Source organism: Armigeres subalbatus, chromosome 2, assembly GCF_024139115.2.
Source record: "Armigeres subalbatus isolate Guangzhou_Male chromosome 2, GZ_Asu_2, whole genome shotgun sequence".
In the NCBI taxonomy this organism is placed as follows: domain Eukaryota; kingdom Metazoa; phylum Arthropoda; class Insecta; order Diptera; family Culicidae; genus Armigeres; species Armigeres subalbatus.
In genome coordinates, this window is record NC_085140.1 from 305,755,045 (window position 1) to 305,774,042 (window position 18,998).

General features: G+C 41.7%; 1 protein-coding gene across 1 annotated transcript in view; it reads left to right on the forward strand.

The window, feature by feature from the left end:
* LOC134216685 (protein amalgam) overlaps positions 1 to 18,998 on the forward strand; it is a 446,954-nt gene that overhangs the window by 422,893 nt on the left and 5,063 nt on the right. The window contains exons 10-11 of the mRNA XM_062695528.1: positions 3,188 to 3,358; positions 3,884 to 4,099. Of these exons, the coding sequence (XP_062551512.1) occupies positions 3,188 to 3,358; positions 3,884 to 4,099 (387 nt within the window). The remainder of the gene's footprint in view (positions 1 to 3,187; positions 3,359 to 3,883; positions 4,100 to 18,998) is intronic.

Consider the following 18,998-nt stretch of genomic DNA (forward strand, 5'->3'; position numbering starts at 1 on the left):
GTCCAATCCGGTTAGCATCGCTTTTCAGTCTGATGTAGGCTTCCTCCATCCTCTCAAAGTTACGTGCCACGATATCAATGTCGTCGGCGAAACCAAATAACTGGACGGACTTCGTGAAAATCGTACCACTCGTATCAATCCCTATCCTTCGTATTACTCCCTCCAAAGCGATGTTGAATAGCAGACACGAAAGACCATCACCTTGTCGTAAGCCTACGCGTTTCGAAGGGACTCGAGAATGCCCCTGAAACTCGAACTACGCACATCACCCCATCCATCGGCGCCTTGATCAACCGTATCAGTTTATCCGGAAATCCGTTTTCGTGTATTAGCTGCCATAGCTGGTCCCGATCGATTGTATCATATGCGGCTTTGAAGTCGGTAAAAGGATGATGTGTGGGCACGTTGTATTCGCGGCATTTCTGCAATACCTGACGTATGGCGAACACCTGGTCTGTGGTAGAGCGTTCGCCCGTAAAACCCGCCTGGTACTGCCCCACGAACCCTCTTGCAATTGGTGTTAGTCGGCGGCATAAAATTTGGGAGAGTACCTTGTAGGCAGCGTTCAGCAATGTGATTGCGCGGTAGTTGCTACAATCCAACTTATCGCCCTTTTTGTAGATGGGACACACGACACCTTCCATACACTCCTGCGGCAGAACCTCATCCTCCCAAACCTTGGTAATCACCCAGTGCAGCGCTCTAGCCAGTGCCTCACCACCGTGTTTAAACAGCTCTCCTGGTAGTTGGTCAACTCCAGGGGCTTTGTTGTTTTTCAGCCGGCCGATCTCCTCCTGGATTTCCTGGAGATTCGGAGCCGGAAGTCGCATGTTCTGCGCGCGTGCTCCTAGGTTCATTACCATACCGCCACCGTTGTCTGCTATATCGCCCTTCAGGTGCTCTTCGTAGTGCTGCCGCCACCTTTGGATCACCTCACGCTCGTTTGTAAGAAGGTTCCCGTTTATGTCCTTACACATATCGGGCTGTGGCACGTGGCCCTTACGTGAACGGTTTAACTTCTCATAGAACTTTCGTGCGTTATTAACGCGATACAGTTCCTCCGTTTCTTCACGGTCTCGATCTTCCTGCTGGCGCTTTTTCCTCCGGAAAATCGAGTTTTGTCTGTTCCGCGCACGTTTGTATCGTGCCTCGTTCGCCCTCGTGCGGTGTTGCATCAATCTCGCCCATGCTGCATTATTCTCCTAAAATCCTAAAAAAATCCGGAGCCACCGTGCCTAGTGCAGCGGTTGCGGTGCTTCCAATGGCGGATCGAATATCTCTCCAGCCATCTTCAAGAGATGCTGCGCCTAGCTGCTCTTCCGTTGGAAGTGCCACTTCCAGCTGCTGCGCGTAGTCTTGGGCTAGTCTATCATCTTGTAGCCGCCCAATGTTTAGCCGCGGCGGACGACTCTGACGCGTGTTGTACACTGTCGAGAGTTTTGAGCCCAGACATACTGCAACGAGGTAGTGGTCGGTAGTGCGGTAGGTGCGGACGTTCGTGATGCCGGAGAAGAATTTGCCGTCGATTAGAACGTGGTCGATTTGGTTTTCCGTTACTTGATTAGGTGATTTCCATGTGGCCTTGTGGATATTCTTGCGGGGGAAGAAAGTGCTTCGAACTACCATTCCGTGGGAGGCTGCAAAGTTTATGCATCGTTGGCCGTTGTCGTTCGATACGGTATGCAGACTATCCGGTCCGATGAGCGGTCTATACATTTCCTCCCTTCCTACCTGAGCGTGCCTTGAGTGTCTTACTTGAGCTGTAAAACTCAATAGAATACATTTTCAAAACTACACACTTAGATTCGATTTTGCTGTTCGGTAAAAAAATTGACGAAATACTTCGGTAAACATGAAATAGTACCGACTTTTCGGTACAGTTGATCAGTTTCACCGTAAATTTTTAAATATTTACCGAACGATCCGTAAATCTTGAATTTATTTAACGTGTTCGGTAGAAAAAAAAAACAATTTATTCGGTAAAAATTCACAATCACTGAAAACGGTAAACACATTACCGAACAAAATGTAAAATTTCATGTGAATTGCCGAAGTACGGTAAACTTAACTCAACTGTCAGCCATTTTCTGAAACAAAAGTCTTGCGGTTATAGTGATCGACGGTGAAGAAGTTTTGATCTCGTGGCCGGAGTTTTAAGGCAATTGAACAGGTATAGCAGCAGCTACAGAACCAGGATGCTCGTATAATCGGGCCTAAGCTTGTATTTAACTATTTCACAATCAAAATTGTTTTCAGGTTTCTCCGGTTCTTCTGACCGGAACATGTGTCTGGATATGATTCTGGGTCCAACCGTCAAATCAGCCATAACCTTAGAAACCAACAATTTTGGAACACATTTTTTGATTACACATGAGGCACTTGCAATGGGTGGTATGCACATTTTGATTCCCTAAAATGCATAGTACACAAACATCATGCTGTTGTGTCCGTATTCGCATAAATCCATTCAAGATTTGGAATCTTCGAATATACAGCAAGAAAATTTTAAATTAATTAAGGAAGGGTAATTTGGAAGCAACAAAGCTAGTCATTAATTTAAGCATGTTTAAGTACTTGTCGTGTAATATACGGTGAATTTTGATTCATTCTTCTGGACATAAATAATAATAAATAATCTGCAATTTTAGTATTGTTTTATTTATTAAAGTTTGAAAATAATGAATTACCGAATTGGTACGGTACCTGCGTTACAAAAATTACCGAACGGTACGGTAGTTTTTGACAGATCATAAATTTTTTTGTTACCGAACTGTACGGTATTTTTTGACAGTTTATCAAAATGTTCAAGTACCGAACGTTCGGTAATGTTTTTGATTACCGAACAGATTACCGTACGTTCAGCTGTTGAAAGTTCGGTAAAAAATTACCGTATACTGTAAATTTTTTTAAGTTTGTATATCACGCTTTCAGAGGTATGAGCTATGACTAACACGGGCCTTATCTACAGTATGATGAAGAAATAATAAGCTTATTTTCGAATTTGCTGAAAAATGCTTTACAGATCTCATTATTTTTTTTTCGATGCCACTTCGATCAATCCAGAGATTGATTTGTTTGTAACAAATGAATCAATTCAAGTCACTTGAGTTGGCACCGTATGACTATGCACATTTTGTTTTTGCTCTCGGACCAAACCCTTCACTTATTTTATTTTCATTCCCAACAGGTATCAAGCTGTATCAAGGGGAAAAGTATGTGATCGACGAGGAGAAAATCAATGCGTTCACCTGGCAGCTCAACCTTACGATAAAGCATCTGCAGAAGACGGACTTCGCTCCGTACGTTTGTTCAAGCATCAACGCCTTGGGAAAGGCCGATGCACGGATTCGGTTGCAAGGTAAGTTTTAATTGCATTAAATATGACATATTAAAAACTTGTATGCCTCATTTGATAAATGTACCTATTCGCATAGAAAAGGGGTCAAGCGCCCTTCACCAGTTTTATTAATACAAAATATAAAACAAAGCAAAAATTTCAAATCTTCACCCATCCATAAATCCGGTTATCCCTCGAATGATGTGAGTGACAGTTAAATTGATGGAAAATTACTACGGTCGAGCGAATGCCCCAAATGTGTCGGCCCTTTTATCCAACCTTCCTGCTTCGCTTCGCAACATGATTTGATATTCTGACTTTCCGTCGTTCGCTTCCGGAATTGATTGATTCATTTTTGATCAGCTCAATTCACTTCGACCCAATTGCCCAAAGCCCCGCTGCTCCTGACAAGTGTTCGTTTTGTGTTGGTTGATGAAGCCCATTCAAATGGTGCGATCGTTATATTAATTGCATGTAAATTTGTTTTAATAATTTTGCTCTCCGTCGCACGGTTTCATTCCTTTTTCCGTCTTATGTTTCCTGCAGAGCTGCGATTGCCGCCGAAACCGACCACAACTCCGACGCCGTACGTGCCGCCGACACCGAAGCAGCCCCGCCGGAAGCAGCATCATCAGAGCCACGGCAAAGGAAGCCACGATGGCAACGGAAAGGGCGCTGGCCTCGGCAACGGTTTCAACCGGGACAGCTACATCATCAATCACATCCAGGAGAACGATATGCTCGGAGGGTTCGCCTCGGAAGGTGAGTTTTCGCGGAGGTGGCCGCGAATGATGGGTCCTATTGAACCAGCTCACGCGGCATTATTGGTCCCGGATTCCACTCGAGCAAAGCTACCAAAGTTTAACAATTTAGTTGTACTCTAACCGAGCGTTGGATGCTTTGCGTGTCGATGCAATTGAATTGAGGCCAACGAAGTTGTTGATTAATAGAAAATTCCGATTGAAGTGCTTATCAGCTTGCCTTGTAATAGGATTCACTTGCAATCTTGGAGTAAGAGCAATAGCAGCACTCACTACTGAAACATAATATAGATCTGAAATGACGTACCAATATATCACTTTTGTTTATATTTTCTTTATAACTATTTGAACTCAACTACTGGAATGCTTCTCATAGGATTGGACTTTACCTCTAAGAAGTTGCTGTGCAGATTTAAAGTAATGCTTCATGTGCCAGCAACAGGCTCAACAAGCTTCGTCCAATTATTTTTCAGGAAATTCATTGGATATTGATGAAATTGGCAACATGACCATGGTAGAGTTTACTCTGTAACAAATCCCATAAATGAGTGCTGCCCGCGTTGATTCAGATCTTCCAACAGGTGAAATATTTTGTGAGGACATCTATAGTCTTCGTTGGAGATCCCATGCGAATGCTCCGATCAATCTACCTTTGTTTATGAAGGAAGCATCATCTACGAACAAAGATAGTGTGCCACCATCCGGAAGTTCTGGCATGTCGGAGGTAAACAGGTTGAACAGCAAGAGCCCAAACATACTGGCCTGGGGGATGCCTGCAGAACTGCCGCACTTCCGCATCGGAAGTAGCACCACCGATTTAGACCAGGAATGTTCTCGTCTACAGAGAGCTTTTGATAGTTTTGCCAATAGCTGAGAAGGCTGTACATCAGATGTCAGACATTGACGAAGCTAGCCGACTTTGAATAGCTTTTTCCTCAAGCTTAATAACGCTGAGATAAGGCTGGTAGGGCTGGTTCGTCAGCTGTTATCATCAACTCCTCCAAGAAAATACTAATAAGTTGATGGATATTGTTGACTGGCAGAAGACACACGCGAACTGCCATGGCAGTATTTCAATACTTTGCCTAAGTTTCTGTGTGCGAGCCTGGAAGATGAATACTTGAACAAACAAATTTCGGGAATTCGGTCCTCGTCTTCTGACCCCATGTTTTTTTTTACATTTGCGATGTTTTCTTGATTTGGGCACGTCCGTGATTTGGGCAAAATCCGACAGAAAATTTTCTCGAGGTGTGATGCTACCTTCACGTAGACACACCGATCTGGATGGAAAATCCCTGCTTTTGATTTCCCACATAGCCTTGATGATGTTGGTTACTCCACATGCATACGATCAGGCAGGGTCATTAGACCGAAGACCATTAGGCCAAAGGTCATTAGATCGAAGGCCATTATGCCGAATGCCCATTAGGCCGAATCAGCAATGGGGAGTTAGAAGTGAAGAAGGAAGAAAGAGAAGAGAGAAGAAGGAAGAAGAAGGAAGAAGAAAGAAAAAATAAGAAGAAAGAAGGAAGAAAGAAGAAGGATGAAAGAAGAAGGAAGAAAGAAGAAGGAAGAAAGAAGAAGAAAGAAGGAAGAAGAAAAAAGGAAAAAGGAAAAAGGAAGAAGGGATAAGGAAGAAGAAAGAAGAAAGAAGAAAGAAAAAAAAAGGAAGAATGAAGAATGGAGAAGAAAAAAGGGAGGGGATGAAAGAAGAAGTAAAAAAGAAATAAGGAAGAGGGAAGAAGGAATAAGGTAGAAGGAAGAATGAAAAAGGAAGAAGAATAAAAAAAGAAGGAAACCGGAAGAAGGAAGAAGAGAGAAGTAAAAATGAGGAAGAAGGAAGAAGGAAGAAGGAAGAAGGAAGAAGGAAGAAGGAAGAAGGAAGAAGGAAGAAAGAAGAAGGAAGAAGGAAGAAGGAAGAAGGAAGAAGGAAGAAGGAAGAAGGAAGAAGGAAGAAGGAAGAAGGAAGAAGGAAGATGGACGAAGGAAGAAGGAAGAAGAAAGAGGGAAGAAGAAAGAAGAAAAAAGGGAGAAGGAAGAAGATAGAAGAAAGAAGGAATATGGAAGAATGAAGAAGGGTGATGGAAGAAGGGAGGAGGATGGAGGAAGAAGTAAAAAAGGAAGAAGGAAGACGAAAGAAGGAAGAAGGAAGAAGGAAGAAAGAAGAAGAAAGAAGAAAGAATAAAGAAGAAACAAGAAAGAAGGAAGAAGGAAAAAAGAAGACGGAAGTAGGAAGAATGAAGAAAGAATAAAGAAGAAAGAAGAAGGAAGGAAGAAGTATGAACAAGGAAGAAGGAAGAAAAATAAATAAAAGGAAGAATGAAAAAAGAAGATAAAAGTTGGAAAAAAGAATAAAGAAGGAAGAAGGAAAAACTAAGAAGAAAAAAGTATGAGGAAGGGAGCGAAGAAGAAAGAAGGAACAGCATAGAACAAAGAAGGGAGAAGAAATGAGGAAGATGAAAGATGGAAGAAGCAAGGAGGAAGAAAGAGGAAGGACAAGTTCATTTCTCAAATTTTGCTTTTTACTTCCCATTCGGCCAAATGACCTTCGGCCTAATGGCTTGACACCTACAAACATTGATTTCGCCTCCTGGGAATTCTGTTTGATCGTATGTTCGCCAAGTTTGTTCGAACAAAAATACTATTGAACGCACACCAACTAACTTGCTTATCGACTGCTCAAAGCCGAACAAAATATTCTGATGATCCTGCAATTGTTCTGCGCAAGGATGTTATCGATCATTTAGAAATTTGCGTTAGATCATTTAGTAGTTTATCAATTAGTCATTCCAGAAGCTGAATTGAAAAATGTGTTGTATGGTGGACTTCTAGTGCGAAGCTTTTTCTACAACTCTGCCTAATGGTTCGTTGTTAGAATTCAACTAATAACGGAGCTATAGCGCTAGTTGCAGTAACTTAGACTAAATGATAAGAAAATTCCAATCAATTAGTTTAATTTACTGCAACTAGCGCTAAAACTCCGTTATTTCTTGAATTTTAACAACGAATCATTAGGCAGAGTTGTAGAAAAACCTTCGCACTAGAAGTCCACCATACAACACATTTTGAAATTAAGCTTCTGGAATGACTTATTGATAAACTACTAAATGATCGAACGCGAATTACTAAATAATCGATAACATCATTGGTTCTGCGTTCTAAAGGAAGCACAACCGGGCCCGCACTCCTGGGCATGTACAGATTCTGCAAGGTTTTAATACGAAAAATGTTTACTTGTTATACAGATACATTGATTGTTTTAAAGTCATCCAAATTTGTATATGGCAAAAAGTTATAAAGATTTTGCGAGGTTTTAATGCAGAACTGTATTAAAATCTGCCATTCGCTGGTTGGGTGTACACGCGGTCAAATGCTGCACCAATTTGTCAAGTAAATCCCTGGGGCGGAGTCATTGTTGGTCAAACATGTCTGAGCGTATGTTGAGTACGCTGTATTATGTAGCATAAACAACGCTCATGCGCGTTGGACCAACATTGACTTCAACCCCACGGGTACCCGAACATACACTAAGTTCCTCCAACAGCGGAACGAACACTCAAATTGTTCGACCAACAGTAATACACACGGAAGATCCAAGCACGAACTTAAGCACTATTCTAAAATAAATAGACTTTTACAAACACTCAAGCATATTTGGATTAGCTTGGCTCCGTGTTCGATAGTTTAAACCAAAATCAAACCGCTTTGATTTTTAAGGGAGGTATTTTCGTCTTCATTTGATGTTACACAAACGGATTAAATCGTTGGTAAATGCTTCAATGGTCAAATCATCGGTACATGTTGTTCGTCTGCCAACGAGATGGTCTCTTCCATGGAAAGCAGTTGGCAATCAATGGTCTCGGACGTTTCTGGAAGAGCTTCTTAGTCAACTAATCCATTGACCTCAACCCAATCGGCGCAAAATAGTTCCGTTTATCAAGTAGGTATAGGTTAACCGTCTACTCCCCCAACGGATATTCAGAGCTGAGCTCTTAGTAGATCGTATGATTCTGTACTGGGTGGGGCAAAATTATCCGTGTTTAATTCTTTAGGCATAACTTTATTATTAAAATATTAAATAACGGAATATTTATGGACAACGTTAATACATTACTATATATTGTAATACTCATATCGATGCCTCCAAATATACTCATTTGGCTAATACTTTCGCCTTTTAACGTTTACGAAAATCATCAACAATGCTCGTTACATGCTCCACGGATGAACATTCATGCTGCTGAGCCAGTACGATGATGTAATTTTACAGGATAACTGCGTCTGAGATACGTCTTCGTGATGATAGCTCCCAAATAACACACAAAAAGTGAAAAGTGAAAAGTGAAGTGTGACGATCCATACAAAATTTTCAGAAGCTCCATACAAAAAGTGTGACATAGGGAGGAGGGGTGTTGAAGAAGTCCAATTTTTGCCTTACGTAATTAATGGATCTTCTCTTTGCATCATTGCATGATTTTTACGTGTTTTGCATTGTTGAATGCATTGAATTAACTTTTTTCGCTTAAAACAATTAACAATAAATCCATATGTAAACAAAACATACGACTCGATTACGTTTTGACGCTTTTTAGATCGAAAACACTTCTCGGTGAGTGAGCGAAGCGACGCTATTATGTCCGAAAAACTTAAGCGCGATGCTCTTTCTACAGAATCGCAAACGAATTAGCTCGTGTATGAAGCCTCAATGATTGAGATTTGAGTATGATTCTACCAGCACTGGAGACAAAGTGTGTTACTTGGGAGCTGTGTCGATATCCCGGATGTTCAGGAAATATCTAAGTTCATAGTTTTTGCTCTTGATAGAATAAGTGTACCGATTCAGAATGTTTAAAACTCCTTGTTTCCAGAGCAGAAGCGACGACCTCGATAACAGAAGCTGGTATGAACCTGCCTTCCATAAGACGTTAAATACCAAAGGAGTAATATTAGAAACTAATATACAAAATACTTCAGCCTGGGAGCACGCGCTCATGACAAACGTTTTCCAGCTCTGGACTTCCAGGGAATCTTGGAAGAGATTGGTCGGCTGAAACACAATAAAGCCTCTGGGGTTGTTCAACTACCAGAACAGTTGTTTAAATATAGTGGTGGAGCACTGGCTACAACGCTGCACTGGATAATTACCAGGATTTGGTAGGAGGCGGTTCTGCTGCACGAGTAGATGGAAAGTGTCGTGTGCCTCATGTACAAAAAATGACGACAAATAGTAGCAACTACCACCCACTACATGGGCGAACGCTTTACCACGGACCAGGTGTTCGCCGGTCGCCAGAAATTGCAGAAATGCGGCGAATATAATGTGGTCACACATCATCTATTCATCGACTCAAAGCCGCATATGATACAATCGATCAAGAACAGTTATGGAAACTCATGCACGAAGACTGATTTCCGGGTAAACTGATACGGTTGATCAAGGCGACGATGGATCAGGTGATGTACGTAGTTCGAGTTTCAGGGGCATTCTCGATTCCTTTTCAAACGCCCTGAAAGTTACGACAAATTAAGGTTCTCTCGTGTTAAACTCGCTGTTATACATCGCGTTGAATAGAGTAATACGACGGGCAGGAATTGAATCACTCCTGAATTTCACGAAGTCCGTTCAGCTATTTGGTTCCGCCGAAGACGTCGAAATTATGGCTCCTAGCGTTAAGGAGATGAAGGAAGCCTACATCAGACTGAAGACATTAAACATCAGTACGACCGCCGAAAACGAAACCAGCAGATCATTTCGGAGACGCAATATGGCAGGAAATGTGCGATTGAACAGAATCCCCCGCCGTACCAAACTGACTGTCTACAAAACTCCAGAATGTCGGACCAATGCCCGGTGAAAGATGTTCTCGATAGTGATCCGACTTGCCGAGGAAGCGAGGTGCGCAGCGAGTAAGGTAGATTGATCAAGTGCAGCTATGGTCAGTTAAAGATGAATACAGACAACTTGCATGTACTGCAAAGACTATTCCGTTGCTCAGTTTATGGGTGTCTTTCGTAGTTCCCGTTTTCAGCCCCACGAACAGCATGGCAGGGTGCTATTCTTTACCTAATCTGATGTAGCTAGACTATTTTTTGGGCTTTCTCGGAGTAGCGGCCTTCCAGTATGGCAACGAAATGCAGAAGCCACATTTTTTTTTAAATTTCCAGCGTTTCGGCCTGTAGTCTTGGCCTTTTTGAGGCTTGAAAAGGAACAGTCTCTCGTAGATTGCAACAAGCCAAACTTAATTTTAAGATTTAAAAAACGTCTACATAAAGACAAAAAAATAAAATGGCCATAAGCTTCATTACTTAGTTTTTCCAAACCGAAAAATCCCGAAAAAGATGGATCATACCTCGAGAAAGATGATACAACCGGTATAATATATGTCATATTTTTAGCAGAATATGCAGTCTTTTTCGGGATTTTATCGGCTTGGAAAACTTTGTGTCGTCCCTGTTGCTTTCGTTGAAGTCAACGTAAAATGTTGTATTAACATTGAACTATAGTGCCCTGCGCGTAGAGGAAATTGAAATCATATTGAATACTTACCAACAAATCTAAAAAGGAAAATTTCTTTTTTCCATTGCTTTCCTTCTGATTGGCATTACATCCTCCACTGAGACTTTGCCGCCTCGCTACTTAGTGTTCATTCAGCACTTCCACAGTTATTAACCGCGAGGCTTCTAAGCCAGGTTAATCCCGTTACGCTGGGATATGGATACTCTGAAGTAGTGCGTAACGATGTAAATCCGGTCGTAGCGCCAGGCTCGGTACAACACTGAAGCTGACAATATGACGTCCCTAACCCCGAATCCCAAGGTGTCAGGCGACCCGTGCTGAGTAGACGAATGGCCCTGGGGGGGGGGGGGGGTGAAACAATTAGCCAGGCAGTTAACGGAGCCTGTAATGCTGGGTAGACACTCTTCGTGTTGCATTACGGAGTAAGATCTACCACACTGTGCTCTAGTTCTTACTATTCTTGTTAATACTTATGAGTGATAATCGGAAGAGTATGGAACGACTTTAATTTACTTTTAGATGACCCATTTTTTGCTCCTTTTGGATGTAGTCAATGGAGTAAATTGTAAAAACGTAACTTAACCTTAGGCTGGTTTTCGAAGCTGACGACATGAATCTCCAAGCTCCAGAGCGCTGATTCATTAGGAAAGAAGCGGATACGAATTTGGTGGATCTGCTGAACCCACTGACTGATTAGAGCTCTGTGTAAAGGTGAAATTCGTTCATTCCAAACGCAATGAAATCAGATCTCTATACAAAAACGAATTCGGAACTCATAAGAAGAAGCAAAAATATGTTTGAACTTCAGTACCGATGCATGGTCAAAATCAGTATTATCCCACTTATTGTTGAGCCGAAACTGATTGAGAGTTGGTATAAGCCATTTTTCGAAGGGTATAAATAGCGGTACCTTAATCTAAAGAGGCCTTACATTAAGCTTGAGAAATATATGAATAAAAAATGACTACTTCATTTCTTCTCAATTCGCGAAGTCGAAGCAAATTCTGCTCTGCTCTATGGGAAATCCCATTGCTATCTGTCAGAGTTTGAGTGAAACTTGGCCGCCATCTCCTCCTCTCTGTTGCTCTACTGTAAAAACCCATAAAGAACTGTCATTGTGTGTGTGAAGAATTTTGCTTCGACTTCGCGAATAGAAATGGAGCTTTACCTACAGATAGACTTACCGAGACTCAGTCAACCGAACTACCGGTTACTATAGCAAACTTGACTTTCGAGTTTCAGTAGCTTGTGTAATCGTCTTATTTATTTACGAGAGATCAGTTGAAATATACTTTTACGGTCATGTTCTTCAATTTTTTTTACCGACAAAAAGTAGTGGCATACTCCCACCTCGGCAGAAGGAGTTCGGAAAGATGTACGTATTGTTCGTGTAGTTAGTGCTTAATGTAGTTAGTAGGTACCTGAAATTTAGACCCGAGCGGTTAGGGACAAAAGGTCGAAACACAAATCGTCGAACGACAAAAGGACGAAGGGACAAATGGTCGAAAAGGACAAAAGGTCGAAAGGACAAAACGTCGAACTGAACAAAAGGTCGAAAGTACGAAACGTCGAACGGGACAAAAGGTCGGAAGAAACAGAAGGCCGAACAAAACAAAAGGTCGAAAATGACAAAAGGCCGAAATAGACAAGACACTGAAACGGAGAGAATCATTTTCACACAATACAAGTTTTATTCATTTATCAAATTAACACTTATCTCTAACAGAAAAATAATGTTTCATAGTTATTACTCCTTCTTTGAAAATTGCTCATTCTTAAACTTTGATGGATGAGATGAGTGCTTGAAGTTAAATGCATTTCACAAATTTCTGTGGAATAACCCAATTTGTTATCAACTTGTTCTTGTTCGACCTTTTGTCCCTTTCGACCTTCCAAGTAGCACACGCAACATCTCCAAAAAGCACATTGCTAGACTAACATTTGAAAAGGGCGTAACAGCCAAAATTTATTTCTTCTGATTCTTCATCTACATATATAACTATATATGCGGACGAGGAATCAGAAGGAATCAATTTTGGTTGTTACGCCCTTTTCAAATGTTGGTCTAGATTGTTTCTATTCAGTTTCATTAAAGGCACGGAAAAACAACAAAGCACGAAAAAGTTGCATCAAGATGTCAAAAACGATCGAATTGTGATCAATGTTTCTTTAAGATGACACGGGAAGCACGAACAATCATCGAATCGTCATCATTTTCATCATTGAATGCTTAATTTTTTCTCTACAACAAATATGATTTGTGAAAAAGTATCACCAACGCGTGCTTACTCGCGATCTACATGCTGATACATGTACAGTTACATCAAACAACTGAAAACCGAAATACCGAAAATGTCATTCGGCCAAATGTCAATGACTGAACGGGTAATATGGTCAGAAATAGTCACTCGTGTGGCGAAATGGCCTTTTTGTCAATTGACCATTGAACAAAATTCCGTAGCCTCTCAACTTTTAAGTCGATACTCTTAAAAGACATCTAACCAAGTACCATTTAGTAAAACTAAACGTTTAACGGAAACTGTAATCAGGTCAATACTGGTTTGACCGAAGATGTAGTTTGGCCGAAAGCGACGTACAGCCAAAAGGAACATTTTGCCGGACTTGTAAAAAGTTGTTCGCCCTAACAGGTCATTTGGCTGAAAATTCCGTTAGGCCGAAAAAGTCGTTTGACCGAAAAAGTGTCATTCGGCTGAATTGATCATTTTGCCAAAAAGACGTTGAGCCGAATAGGTCATATCTGCGAGCAAGAAACAGATTCAAAAAAGCGTGTGTCAAGCGGAGCTGAAATCTAGCTGTCAGTGTGAGCCGAAAACGAAACACTCGGCAAGAAAATTTTTGAAGGCAATATAACATCAATAACACGCAAAACAAAATTTTGTCTTTTCAGGTGGTGCCTACGGGAATGGTTCGGCACTTCATCCCATAGCTCCTATTTCCATCCCATCAAAAACAAAACAATGAAAAGGAATTTGGTTTGTTTCCCATTTTTATAATTTTTTTCAGCAGTGAGCACGCGTTTTAGCAAAAAGAAGCGACGTAATTAATGCTGTATTTCTTTGTTTTGCGATGAATATAATATGTACAGTACAGTGAGATGGAAAACGGAACAGTTCCCCTATTTAATGTGATGTGTAGTATCGAGAGCTCCCTCCCAGGGTCATATAACAGAACATGCTGTTTCGCCGAAAGAATTGTTTTGCCGAAAGAACATTTTCGGGCCAAATGACCATTCCTACCAAACGGCATTTTCGGTCAAATGATCTATTCAATTAAACGATATTTTCGGCCAAATTATTAGTTCGACTGAATGTCCATTTCGGCTGTATGTCGCTCTCGGTCAAACTACATTTTAGGTCAAACCTTTTTCGACCAGTTTCGGATAAACGTTCAATTCGGCTTAATGGGATTTGGTCAGATAACTTTTGGCTTAGAGCGGCACACGGTCGATTTAGCGGAGCCTAGGGAGTGTATGCTAGTAATGAATCCGTGCGTATAATGGACCCCCTGAACAAAACCCCTAATTAAACGCTGGAATGGACTATTTTCTGCAAACTTCCGTCGGATGGAGTTGCTCCATGTAACAGGACAACAGTTCCATGCATTTGTCATAGACTGGGAAGTAGGGATTTAGTTATATTAATTAATTTGTAAATGTAATTACACTAAAGGGTCCATTACTAGCACACAAAAGGGGGTTCATAATATGAACAAGGTACATGTGGGAATAGAGCATGTAAACCAAATGGGGGACCATCATACGTATATAAACAAACTCGACGTTGCGTATTATGGACCCGGAGGTGGCCAGAATAGGCATGCTAGCTACATAATTTTAAAATGCTTGCTTTAGTAGTAAAAATGAAAGTTTTAGTTAGTTTTATGTACGAAACACGTTGCTGATACCTGTTGCTTGTCATCTGGTGCAGCAGAGCTACAATTTACCAAGAGGAGCGAAGCGACTGAAGTAAATTTTAGTCGTTAAGTGGTCCATTACTAGCACTCACTCCCTACTTGCGGATCCATGCAGCTTTTTATAGAGGTTTAACAGAGCCCAATGTCAAACCCTACCACATCTTAGGCAGGTGCCACAACACGCAGATGTCCTGAGGAGGGATCGTCAAGCCCTTGGAGATAGTCCCTGCTGCCCGCTAATAAAAAAAACTATTCGTTCAGTTATTGCCATTTGGCCGTATGACCTTTTGGCCCAAACGATATTTTCGGCCAAATGGCCATTTTTGTGAAACGAACATTTCGGCCAAACGGCATTTTCGGGCTGATGACCTATTCGGTCAAACGACATGTTACAGCAAACGACTTTTTCGGTGAAATAACAAGTTCGGCTGTAAGTCGCTTTCGACCAATGGAATTTCCTAAGAATTTCTTATGAGCAATACACTAGTCGTTCGATAACTGCAACATGTTTTCGTTTCAGTTAGCGAATGCCATCCGATAACTGCGACGTATTTTAGACGTCAAACTATTGTCAGACGACGTCAGATGCAATAGAACTGCACGCACCTGATTATGCAACGCAATGCAGCTATCATCGACTTTGACATTTCTCGTGCAAATTCCAGAGCATTTTTCTTGAAAACTCCTTAGAGTTATTTCCCACGGAAATACATGAGAATTTACCGTTTTATCGTTGTCATATCAAACTAGCCGTCTCAATTATTCTAGACTAAGAAAATCAACGTTGAAACACCAGCCGCACTCTCCTACAATTATGAAGATTTTTTTGAGCAAATTTTGAAGAATACTCATCAGAAACTCAACAGGAACTTTACGTGAATTTACAAAGATGTTAAAAACAATTTTTCATGAAAATTCTGAAGTTTCTCAGGTAAATTGCGAATAATTTTCTGTTGAAATTTCGAACAATTTTATTTGGTAATTCCAAAGATTTCTCCTAATTTCGTAATAGTTCCCGTGGAAAATCCGAAAATGATTTTCAGATTTTGGAAAAATCGTATAGAATTTTCTGGAGAAGTTCATTAGATTTTTGATGTTGAACCTTAAAGATTCTTGAAAATATCTTGAAAATATCCCGATGCCACCAACGCCGCCGGCTAAAATGGCTTTCGGCGTGACGCCGAAAACGCCGCCGCCGACCAAAATTCTGGCAAACGCCGCGGCCGACGAATACCGAGCATATTTTTAGTAGGGATGTTTTAGCAACAAGCATTCGATTTTGATAACAGTTTTTTTTGTATTGCTTATAAACCATGTAAATATCGTAATCCTCGTAAAAAAATAGTTTAGACTCCTAAACCGACGTAAAAAAATTTGTTAAAAAATAGAGTTTTTTTAGATTTTTTTTTTTTATCTTTCGTTTATTTGGAAGGCTCATTTGCCGTGAAGCGTTACGGAGCCGAAATCAAGTTTAACAATACATTTCTTGATTCTTATACATAGTGTTAGTTTTGGGGAACCGAAAGACTCGCGGTTTAGTCGAGGTTAGGGAATACAATAATACAGTAGGAAAGGAAAGGATTTTAGGGTGCTTAAGTAATTACTATACTGATGTTCACAAAGTTGACATTCCTCGCATTTTTACATCTGTAACGGGACAAACAAACTTTTTGGGAGACAACGACGAGAGGAAGACATACGGAAGGGATTAACGACAGACATGGAAATGTACAACAAGAGGAAGACATTCGATATGGGGTACGACAGACAAGGGAATGGGCAGACAATGATTACGGTTTTACATCAGCAACTTTCAGAAATTGGTGGACCAGGGACATGTACTCGAGATCAAGGCCCGACAACACTTCCCTAATAGGCTTTGGTTGTTTTCCTCGGACCCGGAGATGTTCAGTTAGCGCAGATCTGGGGCCACGATGCTCCTCGCACGCCCACACGACATGATCGATGTCCTGATAATCCTCGCCGCAAACACAGAGATTTCCTTCCGAGAGCCCCACTCTGAAAAGATGTGCATTTAGAGTGTAGTGATTGGACATTAGACGACACATGGTTCGAATGAAGTCTCGTCCCATATTCAATTTTTTGAACCATGGACGCTTCGACACCTGCGGGCGAATTGAATACAGCCATCTACCCAACTCCCCATTTGTCCATTTCTGTTGCCAGCTGTTCAAGGTTTCCTGACGAACTAATGAGAAAAATTCATCGAAGGTGATTTTCCGATCGTAAATATCACCTTCCATAGCGCCCACCTTAGCCAAAGAGTCCGCTTTCTCATTTCCCGGGATCGAGCAATGAGAAGGGACCCAAGCCATGGTGATTGTGTAAGACCGTTGTGATAAGGCACTCAAAGCTTTCCGTATCCCATTTAGAAGATACGCTGAGTGCTTAACTGAGTTTCATTGACCGAACAGCCTCCAAGGAACTTAGACTGTCGGTGAAGATGAAAAGTGGTCAGGAGGTAGGGATGCGATTTGCTCGAGTGAATAGTGTATAGCTGCTAGCTCAGCAGTATACACGGAACAAGGCTCTTTGAGCTTAAAGTAGGCGCTATGAAAAACGTTGAAAACACCGAAACCAGTGGAGTCATCAATTTTGACCCGTCTGTAAAAAGCTTCTCTCCTCACTGGCGTGCCCGTATTTGCTTGCAAATAATGGAGGTATGACCTCCGCACACAGAAAGTCTGGTATTCCATGAACCTCCTGCTTCATGGACAGATCAAAAGTAACAGAGGAACTGTAAGAGTCTAAGAAGTTAGCACGATTGGTATCTACCGAAGAAGGGCTTACCTCCAGCGTTATGTACCAGTGGTAAATACTCATGAATCGAGATTGAGGGTTTTGTTCGAGCAGCTTCTCGAAGTTATCAATGACCAATGGATTGAGAACCTCACAGCGGATGAGGAACCGGAGCGATAATTCCGCGAAACGATCTGTTAGTGGCAGTACTCCCGCAAGTACTTCCAAGCTCATTGTATGTGTCGAATTCATACATCCTAACGCGATACGGAGACAGCGGTACTGAATCCTTTGAAGCTTCAGCATGTGTGTTTTAGCCGCGGACTGGAAGCAGAAACTACCGTATTCGAGGACCGACAAAATGGTTGTTCTATACAACGTCATAAGATCTTCGGGATGCGCTCCCCACCATGTTCCGGTTATTGATCGCATGAAGTTGATCCGTTTCTGGCATTTTTGTGTCAGATACACAATGTGCTTCCCGAAGGTACATTTCGAGTCGAACCAGACCCCGAGGTATTTAGAAGAAATGCTATGAGTGATTGTCTTACCCATCAGTTGGAGCGGGAACTTTGCCGGCTTATGCTTTTTTGAAAAGACAACCATCTCAGTTTTCTCCGGAGAGAATTCGATACCCAGCTTCGTAGCCCAAGTGGACAAATTGTCCAGAGTATCTTGCAACGGTCCTTGCAGATCAACCGATGTTGGCCCCGAAACGGATACAACACAATCATCTGCAAGCTGTCTCAACGAGCAATTTGGCATGAGACATTCATCAATGTCTCTGACGTAAAATTGTAAAGAAGGGGCTCAAACATGAGCCCTGGGGAGACCCATGTAGCTAATTCGTGAAGTTGCCGAGTCACCATGAGAAAAACTCATACGCTTCTCTGACAACAAATTGTACAAATAGTTGTTCAAAATTGGTGAAAGTCCACACTCGTGGAGTTTGTCAGATAAGACATCGACGCAAACTGAATCAAAAGCCCCTTAATGTCCAAAAACACTGAGCCCATTTGCTCTTTTTTAGCGAAAGTAAGCTGAATTTCTGAAGAAAGCAACGCAAGACAGTCGTTCGTTCCCTTGCCCTGCGGAAACCAAATTGTGTATCTGACAACAAACTATTCGATTCAACCCATTTGTCTAGCCGGAAGAGAATCATCTTCTCCAACAGCTTCCGAAGACATGACAGCATCGCGATGGGGCGATACGAGTTACAATCCGACGCGGGTTTTCCGGGCTTCTGGATGGCTATCACCCTCACTTCCCTCCAATCATCCGGAACAATGTTGCACTCCAGTAACTGATTGAACAAGTTCAATAAGCGCCTCTTCGCGACGTCTGGGAGGTTTTTGAGCAAATTGAACCTGATTCTATCCATCCCTGGAGCGGAATTGTTACATGAAAGGAGAGCAAGTGAGAATTCAATCATCGAAAAGGGACGATCCATATCATCCCTGTCTGCAAAAAGCATCACGTAGCTCTTGCCTCACCGGTACCGAATCCGGACAAACTTTCTTTGCGAAGTCAAGTATCCACCGCGACGAGCTTTCACGATCTTCGTTTACGGACGACGCGTTGCGCATTCTTCTCCCGACGGTCCACAGAGTTTTCATTGAAGTCTCGCGCGATAAACCTTCAACAAAAGTGCGCCAATATCCGCGCTTCTTCACTTTGACCAGTTTCTTGA